At 34.5% G+C, this 19,948-nt stretch overlaps 1 protein-coding gene across 2 annotated transcripts in view; it reads left to right on the forward strand.

Annotated features, from left to right (window-relative positions):
* The window catches only part of LOC106548573 (glypican-5), a 319,942-nt gene that overhangs the window by 17,199 nt on the left and 282,795 nt on the right, over positions 1-19,948 (forward strand). For both annotated transcript variants that reach the window (XM_087725521.1, XM_087725522.1), the window contains exon 2: positions 12,068-12,229. In XM_087725521.1, coding sequence (XP_087581647.1) covers positions 12,068-12,229 — 162 coding nt within the window. The remainder of the gene's footprint in view (positions 1-12,067; positions 12,230-19,948) is intronic.

Consider the following 19,948-nt stretch of genomic DNA (forward strand, 5'->3'; position numbering starts at 1 on the left):
TGGAATTCTAAAGCAAATACATTAGATGGGAATTGTGTCCAATATGATAGGAAAATGCATACACAAAATCAAATGGAGTGGAATCAAATGGAATGAATAGATTCATCTGTCTTTTTTGACTAGATTTGTTAATGTGTTAACTGGTTTGTTAATGTGTAACTGGAGAAATGACTTTTCTAAAAGTAGATAAATTTGTGACTAATTTGACCCATTTCTTAAACATGGTATAATTCTGTCATGTTATAAAACTTGAAACATATGTTCTGTTCTTAGGAAAGAGCCACCCTTCCATTATTAAACTGCTGATTTTGAAACCATAATAGGAAAAACTGCTTTGGATTCAGCACAAATGAAGGTAGTTCACAACATCAGGCCATTGGAGGAAAGCAGATCATCCTTGAACCTGACATATTTGCTGGGTGACTTTGGGCCAGTCCTTTTATCTCTACCCTAGGGAGGAGTCAATGGAAAACTATTTATGAAAAACCTTGCCTAGAAAACTGCAAGGATTTGTTCAGACAATCTTGGATAATTAGATAACATTGAAGTTTGGGGGCGTGGGGAGAGAAGAGAAAAACCAGTAACTATCACATTTGCCAGAGAGTGATATTCAGCCCAAGAAGAGAATCAGAATGTTTATCAGAAAAGCCAACTATCAGAAGGTGAAAAGATTAGGTTACAGGTCTTTGTTCTAAATGGTAAAGGGCACTTACGAACAGATGGAATTGGAATCACTTTTTTCAAAAATTAGAGAAGTAATTCCATACTGTAAGTTTAAACTATGTAGCAGATTTTTTAAAAGGAAACTCTATTGTTCGAAATATTCAACAGCAATTGGACCCCCAAGAAATATGAATATCTTTGATAATTAAAACCAGTGTTGAACATGAGCTGGAGCTGAAAAATCCACTCCTGCTTATCTGGGAACCCCACCGATCTTAAGGGGACTTATTTTGGAGTATACATATATATTATTGTATTTTAAACAATGCTTTGTAGATAAACTTATTTTATGAATGATATCAGAGGAATAATATGATACTTTCTGAATTTATTTCCCATAGATGAGCTTCATGGATTTACATCTGTGAAACATACATAACAGGAAATTCGAACAATATTTATTTTTTAGACAAATATGCTCTCTCACTCTTGCACAAAATTCAACTGTCTGACTTGGAGTTTTCCAAATGGGATTTCCTTCAAAGTCCATTCTAATTAAAAGGAATTAATATAATAAATGGAAAAAGAGATTTTATATTAATAGCTATGCTGTAAATCATGAAAATAAATTAAAATTAGCCATGCAAAATAGGAAAATTAATAATTGAAAAGTGGCACAAGGTAGATGGTGTAAGCTTTATGTTACAGAGGCAACAGAGATTTGCTTTGACAGAGATTTCTGCCACAGAGGCAATGCAATTCCCTTCACTGAAGCAAAGAGGCTAGAAAGATATGCTTTCTAGCTTCAAAACCTATCCTTCTTTCCTGTAAGGTTATTTTTTTTTTGATGAAGCAATGAATTGCAGGACAATTCAAAGATGGGAAACAAGCAGGGATACTTGTAAAGGCAGAAGGCAGAGGATTAAGATCCAGCATGGCATTAGATGGAGAATCTCACTGTATTGCTTCTCAATTCTCTGAGTTCATCTTGAAACCTTCTTGTGTTGCCTTGGGTTATGGATCAGGAAAAGTTTTTAATTAAAGTAAATCTGGTGGGACCTAGAAAAAGGGTCTTAGAATAGAATAACAGAGTTGGAAGGGACCTTGGAGGCCTTCTAGTCCAAGCCCTTGTTTAGGCAGAAAACCATACACTACTTCAGACAAATGATTATCCAACATCTTTTTAAAAACTTCCCGTGTTGGAGCATTTACCACTTCTGGAGACAAGTTGTTCTACTTATTAATTGTTCTAACTGTCAGAAAATTTCTCCTTACTTCTAGGTTGCTTCTCTCCTTGATTAGTTTCCATCCATTGCTTCTTGTCTTGCCTTCAGGTGCTTTGGAGAATAGCTTGACTCCCTCTTCTTTGTGGCAACCCCTGAGATATTCGAACACTGTTATCATGTCTCCCCTAGTCCTTCTTTTCATTAAACTAGACATACCCAGCATTAGCCGCCAGTCCCCTAATAATCTTTGTTGCTCTTCTCTGCACTCTTTCTAGTCTCCACATCTTTTTTACATCACCTTCTCTGTGATGGCGCCCTCTTTTTTGGAGCATCATTTCTCCAAAGATAAGATTGACCCCCACCTTGTTGTTTTTCTGGGAACATTTAAGAATAGACAAATAGATGTTTGGGCTGATTTCAGATCCACTTTCAAGGGTTTTTAAATGTGGAAAGAGAGTAATTTGTTTCCCAGAAATTCCTCATATAATTAGGTATTTTGCCACCAAGGCTTTATGGTATTGTTCAGGGGACCTGAAATGAATTGTTCAGTGACTCCTTTTCTGTATGGATGCTTTCTCTCCTTTAAAAAAAATCAGTAACAAGTTGAAGTTACAATTTTTATTCATCTAAGTCAATATTGCTTTTGGACAATTATTGTATTTATTTATTAGGCTTGTTTGTCACCCATCTCACCTACAAGTGACTTTGGTGGCTTAGAAACATTAACAGCCAATACAACATTGAAGCACTAAATACTCATAATAACAGTAATATTCATAGAGTCCACAGATTAGCTTGGACTAAACACAAATAAATATTGGCACTTTATTTTCTCAATAGAATAAGTTATTATTTGCAATAAAATTGATGATCGGTTAGAAACACCTCAATTTCAGAAAGATAATTGCTTTCAGTTAAATTCTTTCCTACATGCTTATTTATTTATTAGAACGGGATGTGAAACTTTTCCTTTTCTTGACAAATGTAAAACCTACCAAATTTATGCATGTAAATTGAGTGGGAATTTCATGCATCTCTACAAAACCTTAATGAAAGAAGGAAAAGCGAAGAGAAGAATTGGAAGTTGCCAATGGTCCTCTTCACTTTTGATGATTTATGTTGATGAAACTGAGAATGTTGCAAGAAGCATGTGCCAATCAACAGCTATAAGTTTTTTTGGGACTATGTGAAGATTTGAATTAACTTCTAAATGAAGTTAAGATGACATCTTGGGTCAACGATCTGACTTGCTGACTTTGGAAAAATCAATTGAACGGATTTGATTTTCTGAATTTCTGCACTACCATTCACCTTCCTTGTGTTGTATGCTGTCATGGCATTTTACAGAAATATGAAGTGTTTTATGAAGTCTAAAACTAAAATAAGGAATGCATCAGTATAAAATTGCTGAACTAAACATTTTCCATGCGTAAACGTGAACTGTCCTTCATTTATTTATTGATTCCATTCTCTTCCCAACCCTATCCATGCTGGCATTCTGTGGAGGTCTCAAACATGTTTTAACAGACATATTGTTTGCCTTATTACAGGTCTCCAGTATGCCAAATAAAGATAATAAAACTTTATGTTTAAGTTGTGGGAATTTTATATAGAGTGTTTCAACCATACATTGGATAGCAACCATACATTTTACTTGGAATTTGGGAGCAGTAACCTACTATTCACCCTAGTAATTTTATTACTGAGCTGTCATTCCATTCCATACAAACTCAGAACAAAAACAGACTATTAAAACTCTCAGCAGATTTTACAAATGTGGCATTAAGTCCTAAATCAGAGGTGGGGAATTGGATACTACTTGGATAAAATATTGCCAATAGTTGGACTGAGGATTCTTGCCATTTCAAAGATAGCATTCAGTCATGACTTGGACATGTAAACTGGAGCTTGACTTTATAGCTTATGGTCTAATTGTATGCTATCAGCAAATGGAATTGATTGCGATCTGTATTTTACAATACCCACTGCAAATAAAGTATGTATTAAATTATCTCCACTTAAATAGAGCCAATGGAAATTTGATTCTCTTTAGCATAAGCATTTTCTATCTGGCACATTAAACAGAACTATTTTTATTTTTGTTTTGCTTCTGGAAGGAAACCCGTTTCTACTTTGCCATTTCCACTGCTAAAAGAATTTCTTCTATTCAGGCTGAGGTAAAGATATTTCATTTTTCTGAGAAGAAGGAGGCACATCACGAGACTGCCGTTGACACTTTTGCCACTGGACGGTCCATTGAAACCTAAATCATCCCATAGAGATAGTGATCAGGAAGATGAAGACTGCTGGTCTCAGGGACATTGCAAAGTCCCCGCTGGTCTCAGGGACATTGCAAAGTCCCTTGAAGCACTTCAAGCTGGCAGTGAACAGGCAGCCCCCAGGCTGATGAAATCCAGACGCTCCGGAAGGAAGGAAGTGAAAAGAGAAAGTGAGTCCATCTGGTGAGGTATTTTTTCTATTTTGTGAAAGACTGCCCAAAGAAATTTTAAAGCCAAATTAGATCCTTAAGCAAAAGAACTGAGCGGCGAAATTAACCCCAATTGGATTGCTGTGGAAAGCTTTTTTTTCTTTGTAACTATTCTTTGTGGATTGAAGTGTTCGCAACGTTTCTCATTTCTCCTCTTAAAGTGAACGGATTGATTTTTTTCTTCTGCTTTTTGTTGCTTTATTTTTTGACTTCTGGATTAAAACCTCCCTTCTTATTTTAACAATTCTTCCTATTACTTGTTATTAAATTTCACTAAAAGAAATCTAAAGAACTTTGTTTCCTATAAGCCAGAGATAAATATTTGAAAAATAGCACACTGCCACTTGGAGGTCAGAAGCTGGGTTTTTTGAAACAACGTATCTATATTCTTTCCTTCTTTGACTTCACTGACTTTGTAGCTGAAGGGTTTGCAACTTGTTTACAGAAACTGATAAAGAGCCAAGGGCAGGAATTGTTTTCACAGGTGCCTTTGAGAACTATTTTGGCAGGGGAAAGAAAGGGGGGAACAGAAGCCTTCTCCTTTGAAGAGCATAAAATAACTTGTGTTCAAGTCAATCTAAAATAAAAATAAAAGAGGCCTGGAAGGCTAGAATGGCAGTGGCTATTGGTTTTTTTCTTTCTTTCTTCTGTTTTGGAAACATGGATCAATATTCAGATAAGGAAACCTTAAAATTCCAAAATATCTTGGCTGGAATTCAAAATCTACTGGAAGGACATGGGAGAATTGAGAAGAAGTTGGAAAGACTAGTCTTCCTCACAGCAAAAGATGATGGGGTTGGAGCCCCAAAAATTAAAGGGGAGAATGAAGATATGGAAGATAAAGATAATTTATTACTGGAGCAAATGTGGGTGAAAGTGGAAAGAAGGGAATATGGAAAAGGGAATTCGACGAATTGAAGCTCTACCCCAGATTCCAAGACACAGAAGAAGAAAAAAAAATGATGATGATGGACTTAAGAAGAGAAATTCTATCAGAAGCAAGATTGACAACCAAAGACAAACCAATTTTAGTAGCAGCTGGTGAGCAACAAAATTACCTGAGAATTTCTTCAAGCAACAAAGTGCAGAGAGAAGTCTATAAAATCCTTATAAAGGAGATAAAAAGAAGATTGACACCACAATTGTAAAGAGAGATAAGACTGTTTTATTACTGGAAAGATACAGGTTGACAATAAAAGTTGATAATAAAAAAATAGTTGATTTTGGTGATTAATAAGTAGGAATTTTGTAATTCTTATTGTTTTAGATTGTTATCAAATGTTTATTCGCTAATTAATTAACTATAATAACAATAATGCAATGATAATGGACACAGCTTAATGATATATACATGTATTGGCAATCTAGTAAAAGAAATTTGGATATAAATTGCAAATTGTGATTTGGGAAAAAGATCTATAAATTTTATTAACAATTTTTTTATTTAGATTTTGTTATAAGGGTGTAAGGTTTTTTGGGGGGTCTGACGAGAGGAGATGGGACATAAATAGTAAATTATTTTTCGCCAATTATAATAACAACAAGGAAATGTTAATGGATATTGTTTAACAATATATACATCTATGGTATTGGCAAAAGTAACTTGGATATAAATTCTAAACACTGAGTTGGGGGAAAAGGTGGGGGGAGTTTTAGAAACTTTATTAATTGACTTTTACTTAAATGATGTTATAAAGTTGTAATGTTATTGGAATTTTGAAATAGCTAATGAATGCCATTATGTGGTTGTGTCTTTAAGTATGAATGATTTGAGGTAAAAGCATGTTCAAATAATTGTAGTCAAATGAGAATTGTGGTGCATTGATAGTAAGATATACAAAGATTTTTTATTTAAAGTGTATAATCTAATATGAACTATAAGTAATGACTGTGGAAGAAATGCACGAAAGTTATCTGTAACTAATCAACACGCTTGCTACAAGATGTAATGAAGGATGATTCTTTTTTGTGTTTTTGTTCAATTAAAATAAAAAAATTAAAAAAAGTTATTTCATTTTTCTCTGAAAAATCCACAGCCAAATTTCTGATTTCACACTCATAAACATTTTCTCCTGTGCATGCATGTACACACTCCTTGATCTTGGGGAAAGGACAGAAAGACAATGTGATAATCAATAAAATGGTATTAATAAAAACAATCATGCTGCAGCAACAAGAACATTTTCATATGTGCCTAAAATTCCTATGTATGTTTTCCTATGTGAGCACTGCCCCCTAGAGTCGGGAACAACTAGCACATATGTGCGAGAGGAACCTTTACCTTTACTTTATGCATTTTTGGAATTCAAAAGGTCAGAGTTTTCGCCATTTGATAATTCTGTAATGATGGCACAATATCTAGTAAGTATTATTTAAAATTCTGTCAATTTAGGCAATTTGCCTTTAGAAAAATGATTGGATTTATATGTTTTTGTTTTTAACTTGTTATTTTCAGTTGTTCCTTCTCCTTTCTTTATTTCATGAGATGTGTGGATATTATTGTATCATGGAAAAATTAATACAAAAAAATTACCACAGATGCTGTAAAATGATTTATATTCTCCTGCAGACATTTATGAATATATAAGAAAGAAAATTGACACATAAACTGACTAAAGAAACAATGAAGTCTTTTATTTTAAACTTGATCAAATAATCCAACTTTATATTCCTTTTTTAAACAATATTGATCTTTATTCCCTTTAAATAAAGTTTCAATCTTTGATTTCTTATTTCTTTGTATTTTCTTAGAAAGTCCTTCAAAACTTTAATACATCTTTCATGCATCCAAAATGAAAAAGTTATCCACATCAGTTTTCTGATTTATATTAATTATTTAGACATCAGCCAATTTCTTTTGTAAAGATAGTTTAACGTTTTTATCCAAATCATTCTTGTAATCTGTTATTTCTAAATCCATATTTGAATCTGCTTCAACCTTATCCAGTAGAGAATGTTCCTGCTCTCTAACTTCTTTTATATCCAGTTTTGGGATAGTACACAATCGTAAAAATAACTTTTGAAGGCATTGGTCCCAAATACCTTTGAATTCATCCCAAATTAAAATAATTTGCTCCCTCTGCATTAGTACATTTCTTCACCTTTAATTATACCTTTTAGTTCTTTTTTGTTCCCTTTAATGAACAACTTTCAAACCTTTCCCTCTCTCTTTTTTTTTTGATCAACTGTATTTTCCCACAGGAAGATTTCTTATATTTAATTTTCAAAGTCTTCTTTTCCCCCCAAGCAAAGACATTGTCCTACAGGAAAGATTACTGTAATTAATTTCAAAATCTTATTTCAAATCCATCTAGCCCCTTAGTCTGTTTATAACTTTCCAAAATCCATATTTAATTGTCCTACTGCTGTTTATTCCAAAATAGTTAAACCCTTTAACTTACATTAAAAATATTTTGTTAGTGGCTTGAAGGAGACTCCCTGATGTAATGAAACTTCATGTCTCAAGGTTCTTAATAGACAAACAGTAGTTATGCAAAAGTAATTCCGAAAGGAAATATGCAAATCCTGTGTCTCTGCATATTGTTGAATTTTTGGATAACAGCAAAAAGTACTACTCAGAAAGTCAATAGAAGGTAACTCAGCAATTCCTTAATTGCATTCTTTATCATATACTCTTCTTTCTCATTCCCTGAATTTTATAAAAAATGCAGATATTGTTCTCTTTGTTGTATTTTATCTCTTTTCTTTTTCTGCAAAAAAATCCATTAAGCAGAAAATATTGCACATCACCTTTTAAAGAAACCCCAAGATTGGAATCTGGAAGCCTTCTGTCCTATTTTTTAGCATTCAAATAAAAATTGGATCCAATCCAAATCCCTGGCTAAATTACACAATGGTTCACTCAGATGCCTGTTTTCCTCAATCTCCGGTACCTTCACAAAGAAACTGGAGCACTGCAGCAGGATTGGAAAAGGCTGATACACGAGGCCTTCAATTGATGCAATCAAATAGATAATGCTTATGTAAAATGGCTACAACACCACACATTCTATAATTAGCTCCCTATTCTCTCTCTCTCTTTTGCACAAAATATTAAAATATGTTCCATAAATCGCAATTGTTAAGATATGGAGTAGCAGTCAGATAGCTGATCAAAACTAAATAATATATTTTTAAAAATAATAATATTACAACAGTAACAATTAGTTTCCAATAAAAACTAAAATGAAAAACAATCCGCTTTTAATACAAATCTACTGAATTTTCAATATTTATTTTATATTTCTCATATAGTACCTCCATTCTTTTTTTCTCTACCAAAACTTTATTGTATTATCTAGTAAGCTAGATTTTTTGGGGAAGTAGTTATTAGCTGCGAGATCCAATTTTATGAAAAATAATGTTACAAGATTTTTTGAGAAATAATTATTGTAATCTCTTTGTGTGACCTGTTTGTTTTTCTATCTACAGTGAATATACTACATACACTACATACCCCTGTTAAAAGGCCATGTAAATGTAAAAAAAAACCAGATTAAGATAAATCACTTTCATCTTTAATATAATGTATATGCTGTACAATTCAGTTGAAAAACAAACAGAAATCTTTTAGGGAAAAATAGCAATAAAAATGTACAATAACTTTGTTTCAATAGTTGCATAATCCTTAAACTAAGATTTTGTTAAAGTACCTTTTGATTTTTTTGACAGCATTCAATCTTTTGGGGTAGGAACCTATCAGCATGGCAAATCTCGGCATGAGAATTTTTGCACACTTGACCTTGTAAAAGTCCTCCAAATCCATATATTGTGAGAGCGTATCCTCTGTGCACAGGCCTCGTCAGGTCGACCACACAAATTATCAACTGGATTCCGAAACCTTGATCATATGGTGATGCCATTCTTTTGTTGTCTTGGATTGTTGTCATGTTGAAAAGTGAAGTTCTTTTTCATCTTCAACATTTTAGCAGAGGATGTCAATTTTGTGTCAAAATTGACTGATATTTGTAACTGCTCATAATTCCCTCCACCATGACTAAATTCCCAGTTCCAGCTAAAGAAAATCAGCCTCAAAGCAAAAACCTTCCACCATCATGCTTCATCATGTGTATGGTGTACTTTTGGTGATGCACAATGTTGTCTTTGCACTAAACATACTTCTTGGAATTATGGCCAAAAATTTCAATCTTGGTCTCATTAGACCATAACACATTTTTTCCCATATGCTTTTGTGAGGCTTGCTGTAGGTTTTGGCAAAATGTGGCTGGGCTTGTATGTTTTCTTTGCAAGAAAAGGCTTATGTCTCGTCATGCTACCTCACAGCCCAGATATAGGAAGAATATGGGAGATTGTTGACAACACATGTAGTACACAATCAGTACTTGCCAAAGTTTCTTGCAGCGCCTTTAATGTTGATGAGAACCTCTTGACAGGCTCTTGGATCAATTTTCTTCTTGTTTTGCCATCAATTTTGGATGGACATCCAGTTCTTGATAACGTCACTTTTGTACTATATTTTTTCCTCTTGTTGACAACAGTCTTCGCTGTGTTCCATGGTCTATCCAATGCCTTGGAAATTGTTCTGTACCCTTTTCCTGACTGATACCTTCCAACAATTAGACCTGTTTGATTCTTTGTAAACTCTTTGCAGACCTTATATTTTGTTGTAAGAGGCAACTGAGTCAATCCTACCAGAACAACTGGACTTTATATGGACTTGTTCTGAGTCACTTTAATTGATGGCAGATTTATATTATTTAACATCACATTGAATGTGATTAGTTACTTCCAAACCCAGCCACATCCCTACTTATAAAGGGTGTGCATACTTATGCAACTTTATTATTATTTTATTCTTCCCTAAAAGATTTCAGTGTTTTTCAATTGAATTGTGCAGCTAATGTTATATTAAAAATAGAAAAAAAGTGATTTATCTTGGTCTTTTTTTTACATCTCAAAAATGTATTTAGAAATAGGAATTATTTGCTCAGTATAACTGAGAATTGACTGGGACATACTCTGTATTGTGAATCAACAATTGTGATTTTATATTTTGATGCTATTTCTAATAAAAGAATAATATTTGAATATATTTTTGCATTTGAATATTTATTTTCTTCAAGGTGCATAATGAGTGGCTTTGACTTCCAGTTCTGATAGATTTTGGTTATCCAATTTCAGTACTAATGTATATTCAGATTCACGAGGATCTTAGAAAACCAAACTGATTTGCCTTTCTTTGGGAAGCTTTCCATTACAAAAAATATCTTCATTCAAGTTAGCTGCTTTGAATAGTTTAATCTGGCTCTGAAGGCAGCATCTGCAGAAAGGTGGGTCACTGAATGCATTGACCCAGCAGCTTTGCAAGCTGGCGTACAGATGTGCCCGCAGCTTGAAATCTGGTATGAATTCCTCTGAGTGGTAATATGCAATGTGCCATTCAGTTATTCTGCTGTCTGGATTTTCTTCTTTCCTCATTCCCTGTGCATCTATTCTATCTGTGGTGGTATGCTATGCATTAAATTTCACAATATGAATGTTGCTCTTTTTAAAAGTATTGCTAATTTATGTCTTTTTATTTATTAAATTCATATAGCTGCCCATCTTTGATTTTGTGAGAATGCTAATTTCTTCAACAGCAGAATAATTGACTGCAAACAAAAGTTATGTTGGAGTGTAGTAGCGAAATATTCTTTCCTAAAGCTAGCACTGAAGAACCAAAGTTTTCATATTCAGTAGGATGCTTATAGTGACTTCAAGAAAGTATAGTGGGAATGTGGTTTGCTCTATGTTTTGTCTTTAAATACTTTTTGTTTTACATTGTGCTCTTTGGTATGTAAAAGATTTATTACATTCTACTTAGGAGCAATCTTTCTGCTATACGTAGGCCCTAGTCTATTCTCTTCACCTTCTATATGTTTGTCCAAGAAATTAATGGGGCAAGGAATCTTAGCAACCGACTGCTGCTAGGGTCTCTGTGTCACGGTTTCTTCTGTTTTTTTGTATGGTGATTAATAGTTTTCCTGAAGATAAATATTTTTATCAAACCCAGTGTGAGATGCATAGGTGGGAACACCTGCAGAAATTCCATGTCTTCATGATATACAGTCTTGGGCTGAAGAAAGGTTACACAGTCTGTGTTGCACTATTCATTAATACTGCTTTGTTTACTTCAGTGCCCACCATATGGATTTAAGATTCTGTAACAAAAAGAACAGCTATATATGTCAAGCTCAATAATTGAAGCTCTGGAGAATGTAACTTAAATGAAAAAGAACTTGATGTTGTGCTTTAGAGAAAGTTTGTAAGATTCCTGCTATATCTTACATGTTAGCATAATCTGGCAGGACATGCTACTGCATGTTAAAATACTGAGCTAAGACCTCCAATGAACAGATGTAGGCCATGTATTTATGAACAATTTGCAATCACTAGCACAACTTGGCTGCATTATGATGGGTATGTGTCCTTCTCATAGAAGTAAAAACAGCCACATGCACATACAATTCTGTTTCTCAATTAATATACCTTCAAAAACTTTCCCCAGTTCCTGAAAGATTAGAGATTTATTTCATCACATATAGCGATATCAGTGGTTAAGTATTCAATGCTTAAGCAATGCATAGATTTTAAATTCTTTAGTCTTTGATAACACAATATTACTTTGCTAGTAAGAAATGTTGTTGGTCTTTTTACTAAATACATTTCATTTTATTTTTTGTTGGTACAGATTCCAGTTTACAGATTTGCCAACATAAATCACCAACATGCTGCACTAAGAAAATGGAAGAAAATTACCAAGCAGCTGTTAGAAGAGAGAGGATAGAGAACACTCAGATACTAAATTTTGAACTGAAGTATATGATTGTTGGGCACATTACAGCTTTTCAAGGTAGGAGCACTGATATTATGGTAAAACTTTTCCATTTATTTAAACATTTAAAATTATGTTTGCTATATTACTTCTTCCAATATGGTAATACTAGTCAGATTGATTCATTTCACAGGATGCCAGACTCCAAAGTGACTATGACTGCCTTATACTTCAAAAGAATAAATAAAAAGAACAGAAGTGACTATGATTGTCTGAATAAAATATACTACATATATTATAAAAACAAAGGGTTTTTATATATTATAAAAAGCAAAGGGTCTAAAACCATGATTTCCCAAAGCCTGGGAGAAAGCCAGATTTTGGAGCAGGATAAGGGTGGAAACCTAAAAACATGATAGAAAAGAAACAGTTCTCTAACATTGTCATCAGTCCCCAATATTCAGAGATGCACTTCTGAAAATACAAATTCTGTTTAAATATTTTCCCCTTTTATTTTCCCCTGTTTGGCAAGAGATCAATGTGCTAAGGATCAAGCTATGCGGTCATTTAACAACAAGTTGATGACATGTAAACAATCTCCTGCCACTATTAGACTTCTGTTTTGTGAGACTGGTTTCTATATGATTTCTGTTTTGTGGGACTGGTCCTTTATTCTACAGAAATGTTTGTTTGTCTGTTTGTTTGTTTGTTTAGTTTGTCACTCATGTACAAGATAACAGGAATAAGAATAAACATGAATAAGAACTACAGGAAATGGGTACAAATAAATGGGGACAGTTGGACAGGGATGTTAGCCACGCTGTTGTGCTTATGCATAACCCTACCGACCTCTTAGGACTGGGGTGAGGTTAACAGTAGACAGTTTAAGGTTAAAGTTATGGGTGTTTGAGGATGTGACAACATGGAATAACATTCTGGTGTCATGAATTTCTGTATGAACAGGTGTTGCTGTAGATTAAGGACAGCTTCATACTAATGGAACCTAATAAACAGGTTTCATATTTTAGGTAATTTGCATACAAGACCACAAGCAAAACAGCAACAGGCAGCTTTTTCCACTTGTTTGTCCCTAAGGGTTTCACACTTTTATAAATGTATTGTTACTTGGATGGTAGAAATTTGCTTTGGCTGTTTGGTATTCTAAACTGCAAGCAATAGAGGAGGGGAGCAAGGATGAAGGGGTGTGGAAGAACCAATTTGTTTTATTTCACTGCCTGGAAGAAAATAGTCTTAGTAGTATTCCACATAGTTCTGAAAATCTGGCACCAGTCACATTTGACTCCTCTGCTTGCCAAAGGGGAAATACAGAGCCATTGTTGACTGACAGTGAATTATTCAAGTGATCTTTCAGCATCATTATAGAATAAAGCAAAGGTCAGAATAGATTAACCTGTCAGACCCTGAGGTCAGTCAAGCAGCTTTATTGCTTAACTGAGTGAAATCAGTCATTAGACTTTTCAAAGTAGCTTGAATTTACAAGCACTTTCCAGAAATAGCTGTCCAAATTATTGTATTGTAAATGATTATAAACTTGCTTTGTCCACTTTAGGTGAGAACATGCCAGCATTTCAGCTTTGCCTTCTAAAAATCTCAAAGGGTCATTTGTTCCTTGGGTTGGCTGAGATTTCAAAAGGTGCTCTAAATCCTTTATTCAGATGACACTGTATCCACATTCTATTGCTTAAGTAGGGACCTTTGGTTTTCATTTCTTTTTTCATTCTGAAATCATTTTCACTGCATTTAGCTTTGTTTATTGTTTTGTGACATCATTATGAAACATTAAAGGCGCCATGCCTCAAGCTGATTTGCTGACATAAGCTTCTTTCACTTTTCCATGAGGAAAAGTGTTGTGCTGGTGGAACCATTGATACTTGGCCTGAATATCAAGTTAGCCAATTCAAAACCTCAACAATTGGTAATATGTATGTTCAGGAACCTATGGTCTTTCTTTCTTTCTTTCTTTCTTTCTTTCTTTCTTTCTTTCTTTCTTTCTTTCTTTCTTTCTTTCTTTCTCTCTTTCTCTCTTTCTGTCTTTCTTGCTTTCTTTCTTTCTTTCTTTCTTTCTTTCTTTCTTTCTTTCTTTCTTTCTTTCTTTCTTCTTTCATCTCTTTTTCTCTCTCTCATTAATATTTCTTACATATCCAAGAATGTTTCTTCCAAAGTTTCTTTACATTTTAATTTAGATGAGATAACAAATGACTTTCTAAGCATTTTTAGACAGAATGCAGATTGCTGCAGAATAAGATACATAATTCTCTATCTAGAAAACCATGACCCTCTTGAATTAAGGCCACTCTTTAGAAGGTAGGAAATAGAAAGAGTCCTGCTACTGATATTCCCAACAGTAAAGTTATATTTTAAGCAGCTGTTCCCCTATCATGTTGCTTTAATTAACATTTGGGAATAACTTGTAACTGAAGTAGGAATAACTGTAGAAAATATAAGGTTGTATTATTCTTTGGTTATATGAATGTCTTTAGGTTTACACTCTGGTAATAAACGTGGTGAAACATCAATATTTCTTCACATTTATTGCATTTGTGGAGGCTGATCCGGAGCACCACTTAGGGTGACCTTTTCTCTTGGAGGTTCTAGTTGTCATGCCTGAAGCAGATTCAGAAAGTTCTGAATTCCTCTGGCTGAAGCCTGGGAATCAGCAGCAATCAAGTATCTGAGGCTGACTCCTTCAGACATCATTCAGACTGTACTAGCAGTCAAATGATGTGTTTCCTATTCCCAAGCAATTGTGCAGGCTTTGTATGCAGCCTATAGTCCAGAACAGAGATATTTGGTGCATCTTCTTGCCAGACAAGATGACATCAGTTTTAATTAGTTCTCACCTGGCAATAGCCCTACTCAGCCTAGCACTGTTGGGAACAATGAAGCAAACCTTTCCATGAAATCTTGAATCTTGAGCTTGGAGGGGTCAGTCTTTTAGAGGGATACCATTCCATGACATAGACACCATGATGCCAGTTGGTACCACCAGCAGCTTTGCTTAGTATAATTTCCTTAGATTTGTTGAATTTGGTTGGACTAGACAGTCACATTCAACCTCCTGCTACAGGAAGGTTCACAACTCATATGCCAGCTAAAACTGGACAAAGGTTTCCAGGTGTGTTCTCCATCTATTCTTCTAAAAATGGGCATGATTTTAGCAGGACACCAAAGTTGTGCATTTATTTCCTCAGAAACAGTACCACCTATTGAAAAGAAAATATAAATAAATATTAGGACCAGCTGACCCTGAGGCCCAGCTTTAGCCTGTTTCATCTCATGCACATAGTAAAACATTCATTTTCTCAACAGCTTGAGAAATTTTTTAACAGCAACTCTAGCTATTAGGGTTTATTGGCAGCATATTGGCAGTATCATCAGCATAGTAATGGTATCACAGCTTGAATCATCACGTAATGTCTCCCCATGCCTTATGATCAGAAAAGACCAAATCCTGTAACATTTCAGTTAGACAGACTTCTTTAGTACCTTGGCCTAGAAATTCCTCAGTCCTCAGTGGTTTGAGGATATCAGGATCGATATTATTAACAGCCTCTAAGAGGCCAAATAAGACTAAGAGGGGTGTATTCCACCATTCTGAATCCTTGATGCTGTATCTGTCTCATGGCTGTAACAATGTTTAAGTTTGATAGTTACCACTTAAACTTTATATGCTTACATCTTTATTATTTTCAGAACATACTTTCCCAGATAGAATCTGCCAGGTCCCCATGGCTTAATAGAGAGGATGCTGCAGGCACTCATTTACTCTCTTGTTCTTCAAGGAACTGGGGAAGGTAGTCCTTTTACTCAGGACATTTTTGAATAATTAGGACAGCAACAATTTTTTTTAAAAGTTGAGATTGTTTTTATGGATGTTTTAACTCTGTGAATTATAAGCTATCAGGAAATCCACAAGTACAAATAGTAATAATGAATGAATGAATAAAAAAGTCAATTTTAAACTATGTCCTTTTAAGAACATATCTTTTGAAAATGCCATTGTAGTCATAATATTATGTGTACTCATTATCACTCTGCCACAGTTGTTTTATGTACCCTAATAACTTTAGAAATCAAGATGTTTTATTATCAGAATTCACATAGGCTTATAAATATATGCAATACTACTACTACTACTACTACTACTACTACTACTACTACTACTACTACTAATAATAATAATAATAATAATAATAATAATAATGAACTGAGATGGTCAAAAATTGAGTTAAAAAGGTAAAGAATTGGACATCACCTGGAAAGGACCAATTACATGGTTTCTGGCTCAAATATCTGACCAGTTTACATGCAATATTGGCCAGGCAACTGAATGAAATTTTACAAAAGGGCCAAATTGATGAATGGTTGACAACTGGAAAAACATACTTGATTCAGAAAGATGCAACTAAAGGAACAACACCTGAAAACTACAGACCAATAACATGCTTGCCAACAACCTTCAAATTACTCACAGGCGTTATTGCAGATAACATGATGGATTATTTGGAAACAAACAACATCTTGCCAGTAGAGCAAAAAGGCAACAAAAGAAGGAGCAGGGGCACAAAAGATCAGCTCCTAATTGATAAAATGATATTAGAAAATTGTAAGAACAGAAAAACGAACTTGAATATGGTCTGGATTGATTACAAAAAGGCATTTGACTCACTGCCACATAGTTGGATCATAAAATGCTTAGAAACAACTGGCATTAGCAAAAATATTACATCCTTTACTGAAAAGGCGATGAAACAATGGAGAACTGAGTTGGCAGTAGGGAATGAGATCTACGGAATGGTTAATATCAAGCGAGGAATTTTCCAGGGTGATTCACTTTCATCTCTTCTCTTCATCATCACAATGATCCCACTATCAGTAATCTTAAAAAAAATGAAATTAGGCTACCAAACAGCCAAAGAAGCTGAAAAAATTTCGCATTTACTATATATGGATGATGTGAAACTCTATGGAAAGTCAGAAATAGAAATCCAATCATTGACAAACACAGTCCGAGTATTCAGCACTGATATTTCAATGCAGTTTGGCATGGAAAAATGCGCCACTGTATCCATAAAAAGGGGCAAAATCACTGCATGTGAGGGAATTGAAATGCCCAATGGCCAATTAATTAAATGCAAAGAAAATGAAGCCTACAAATACTTAGGCATTCTGCAGTTGGATAACATCAAGCATGGAGAAGTAAAAACTATTGTCAGGCGAGAGTACACCAACAGAGTTAGGAAAATTTTAAAATCTAAATTGAATGGTGGAAATGCAATCAAGGCCATAAATACCTGGGCAATACCAGTTATAAGATACACAGCTGGTATAGTTAACTGGACACAAGCTGATTTGGACCTTTTGGACCAAAAAACCAGGAAACTAATGACAATGCACTACAGTTTACATCCACGTGGTGATATTGATAGACTGTATCTGCCCTGAAAATCAGGTGGCAGAGGATTATTACAAGTGAAGCAAACAGTTGAAGAAGAAAAACATGCACTGGCTGATTATTTAAAAGAAAATCAAGAATATCTATTAATCGAAGTAAAGAACAAAAATCTACTGAAGGCCCAACAGACGAAACAAGAATACAGAAAAGATGTGATAAAATCAAGAATGGAGAGTTGGCAGAACAAAGCACTGCATGGCCAATTTCTGGAAAAAATAAAAGATAAAGTGGACAGTGAACAAACTTGGTTATGGTTAACAACAGGTACATTAAAGAAAGAAACAGAGTCACTAATCCTGGCTGCGCAAGAACAAGCTATCCGCACAAATGCCATTAAGGCCAAAATCGAAAAATCCTCTGATGATGCCAAATGCAGACTTTGCAAAGAAGCTGATGAAACTGTTGATCACATACTCAGCTGCTGTAAAAAAATCACGCAGACTGATTATAAATTGCGGCACAATTCAGTAGCACAAATGATCCATTGGAATTTGTGCAAAAATTATAATATCAAAACAGCAAAAAACTGGTGGGAACATCAGCCTGAAAAAGTCACCGAAAATCAGATGGTCAAGATCTTGTGGGATTTCCGTATACAAACCGACAAAATACTGGCGCATAATACACCAGACATCACACTGGTTGAGAAAAATAAGGTCACAATCATAGACATCGCAATACCAGGTGATAGCAGGGTCGCCGAGAAGGAACATGAAAAAATCACGAAATACCAGGATTTAAAAATCGAAATTCAACGACTATGGCACAAACCAGCAGTGGTAATTCCAGTGGTAATTGGCACACTGGGTGCTATTCCAAAAGCACTGGAATTACATTTAAAACAGTTAAAAATTGACAAAATCACCATCAGTCAAATGCAAAAAGCCGCACTGCTTGGATCTGCACGCATATTACGAAAATACGTTACAACGTCCTAGGCCCCTGGGTGGGGCCCGACTAGTAACCAATGCCAAATCCGGAGAAACAACTGGCCGCTGTGATACAATTGTGTAATAATAATAATAATAATAATAATAATAATAATAATAATAATAATAATAATAATAATAATAATAATAATACATTTTTCTCTAGATAAAGTATGTGAAAACAAGCTTACTTTTACAATAGCATTTTTTCCAGTGCCCAATCTTGGCTTAATTTGACTTCTGTTATTGGGGCTGCAATAAGTTCCATGCTCTGCATTTTGAGAATTCCAACTTAAATAAACACAGAAATAGATATCTCCCAAATAGCAGATATAAATATGGTTGGCCAATAGGCTGATTTTTTTTTGAAAGACTCTTCTACTCTTTCTATGTGATGCATTTTGTTGTGTATACTTCAGAACATTAAGTGAAAGTCTTAGATATTGACTTAAATTTTGGAAGAAAACAAAAATTGACAGCAGACTTCTATTAAGGAAGGTTGCTTAAAAGTTTTCTTAGAAAAAAGTACTTTGGTTATAAGATCTCATGTTTTAAACTATATCCTACAAACAATTGTAATAGGTTTGCACATTAGACTGAAATGGGACAAATTTAACAGATATCAGTCATGAATAATGGTTAATATAACAAGCTGTAGTTAATACATATGCAAACAAACATTATTACTTTTGATTCAGTGCCCATTTCATACTTGGCTTTAGTTCTGTTGCAAAATGGTCAGTTTTATAAAGAGATTTGCAATTTTTCAAACACTCACTGTGAGAGTAAATACTAAACAAATCAATTAGCCAAGGTAGTGCAGTGGTTAAATGCAGCACTGCAGGCTACTTCAGCTGACTGCAATTCTGCAGTTCGGCTGTTCAAATCTCACCGGTTCAGGGTTGACTCAGCCTTCCATCCTTCCGAGGTGGGTAAAATGAGGACCCGGATTGTTGGGGGCAATATGCTGACTCTGTAAACCTCTTAGACAGGGCTGAAAGCCCTATGAAGCGGTATATAAGTCTAACTGCTATTGCTATTGCTACTTCATAAAATATTGCTTTTAATTATTGTCATGCTTTAGATTTTAGTGGCAAAAGTGATGAAAGGCAGTCTGCTCTTAGTGCATGGTTAAAGATTATCTCAAAGTCATGACCTTTATATTTGGTCCATCATCTAATTCACCCTATATGTTTTCAGCTCATTACCTAATGAATCAGTCCTAGTTCTTCATAGGCAATTTCCTTTCCTGCTCTCAATTTCAAACTTTCATTTCATCGTAGTTATTAAGTTGCATGGAAGTAGAAAATCATCAGTAAAGAAGTCATGGAAGATTTGGGCCGATTTTGAATTTTTATGGTGTTCCTTAGTTTCCAAATCTCCTTTACAGCT

The sequence above is a fragment of the Thamnophis sirtalis genome, unplaced genomic scaffold, assembly GCF_051295495.1.
Source record: "Thamnophis sirtalis isolate CommonGarterSnake01/CBP01778 unplaced genomic scaffold, rThaSir2_p1.2 scaffold_11, whole genome shotgun sequence".
Lineage (NCBI taxonomy): Eukaryota > Metazoa > Chordata > Lepidosauria > Squamata > Natricidae > Thamnophis > Thamnophis sirtalis.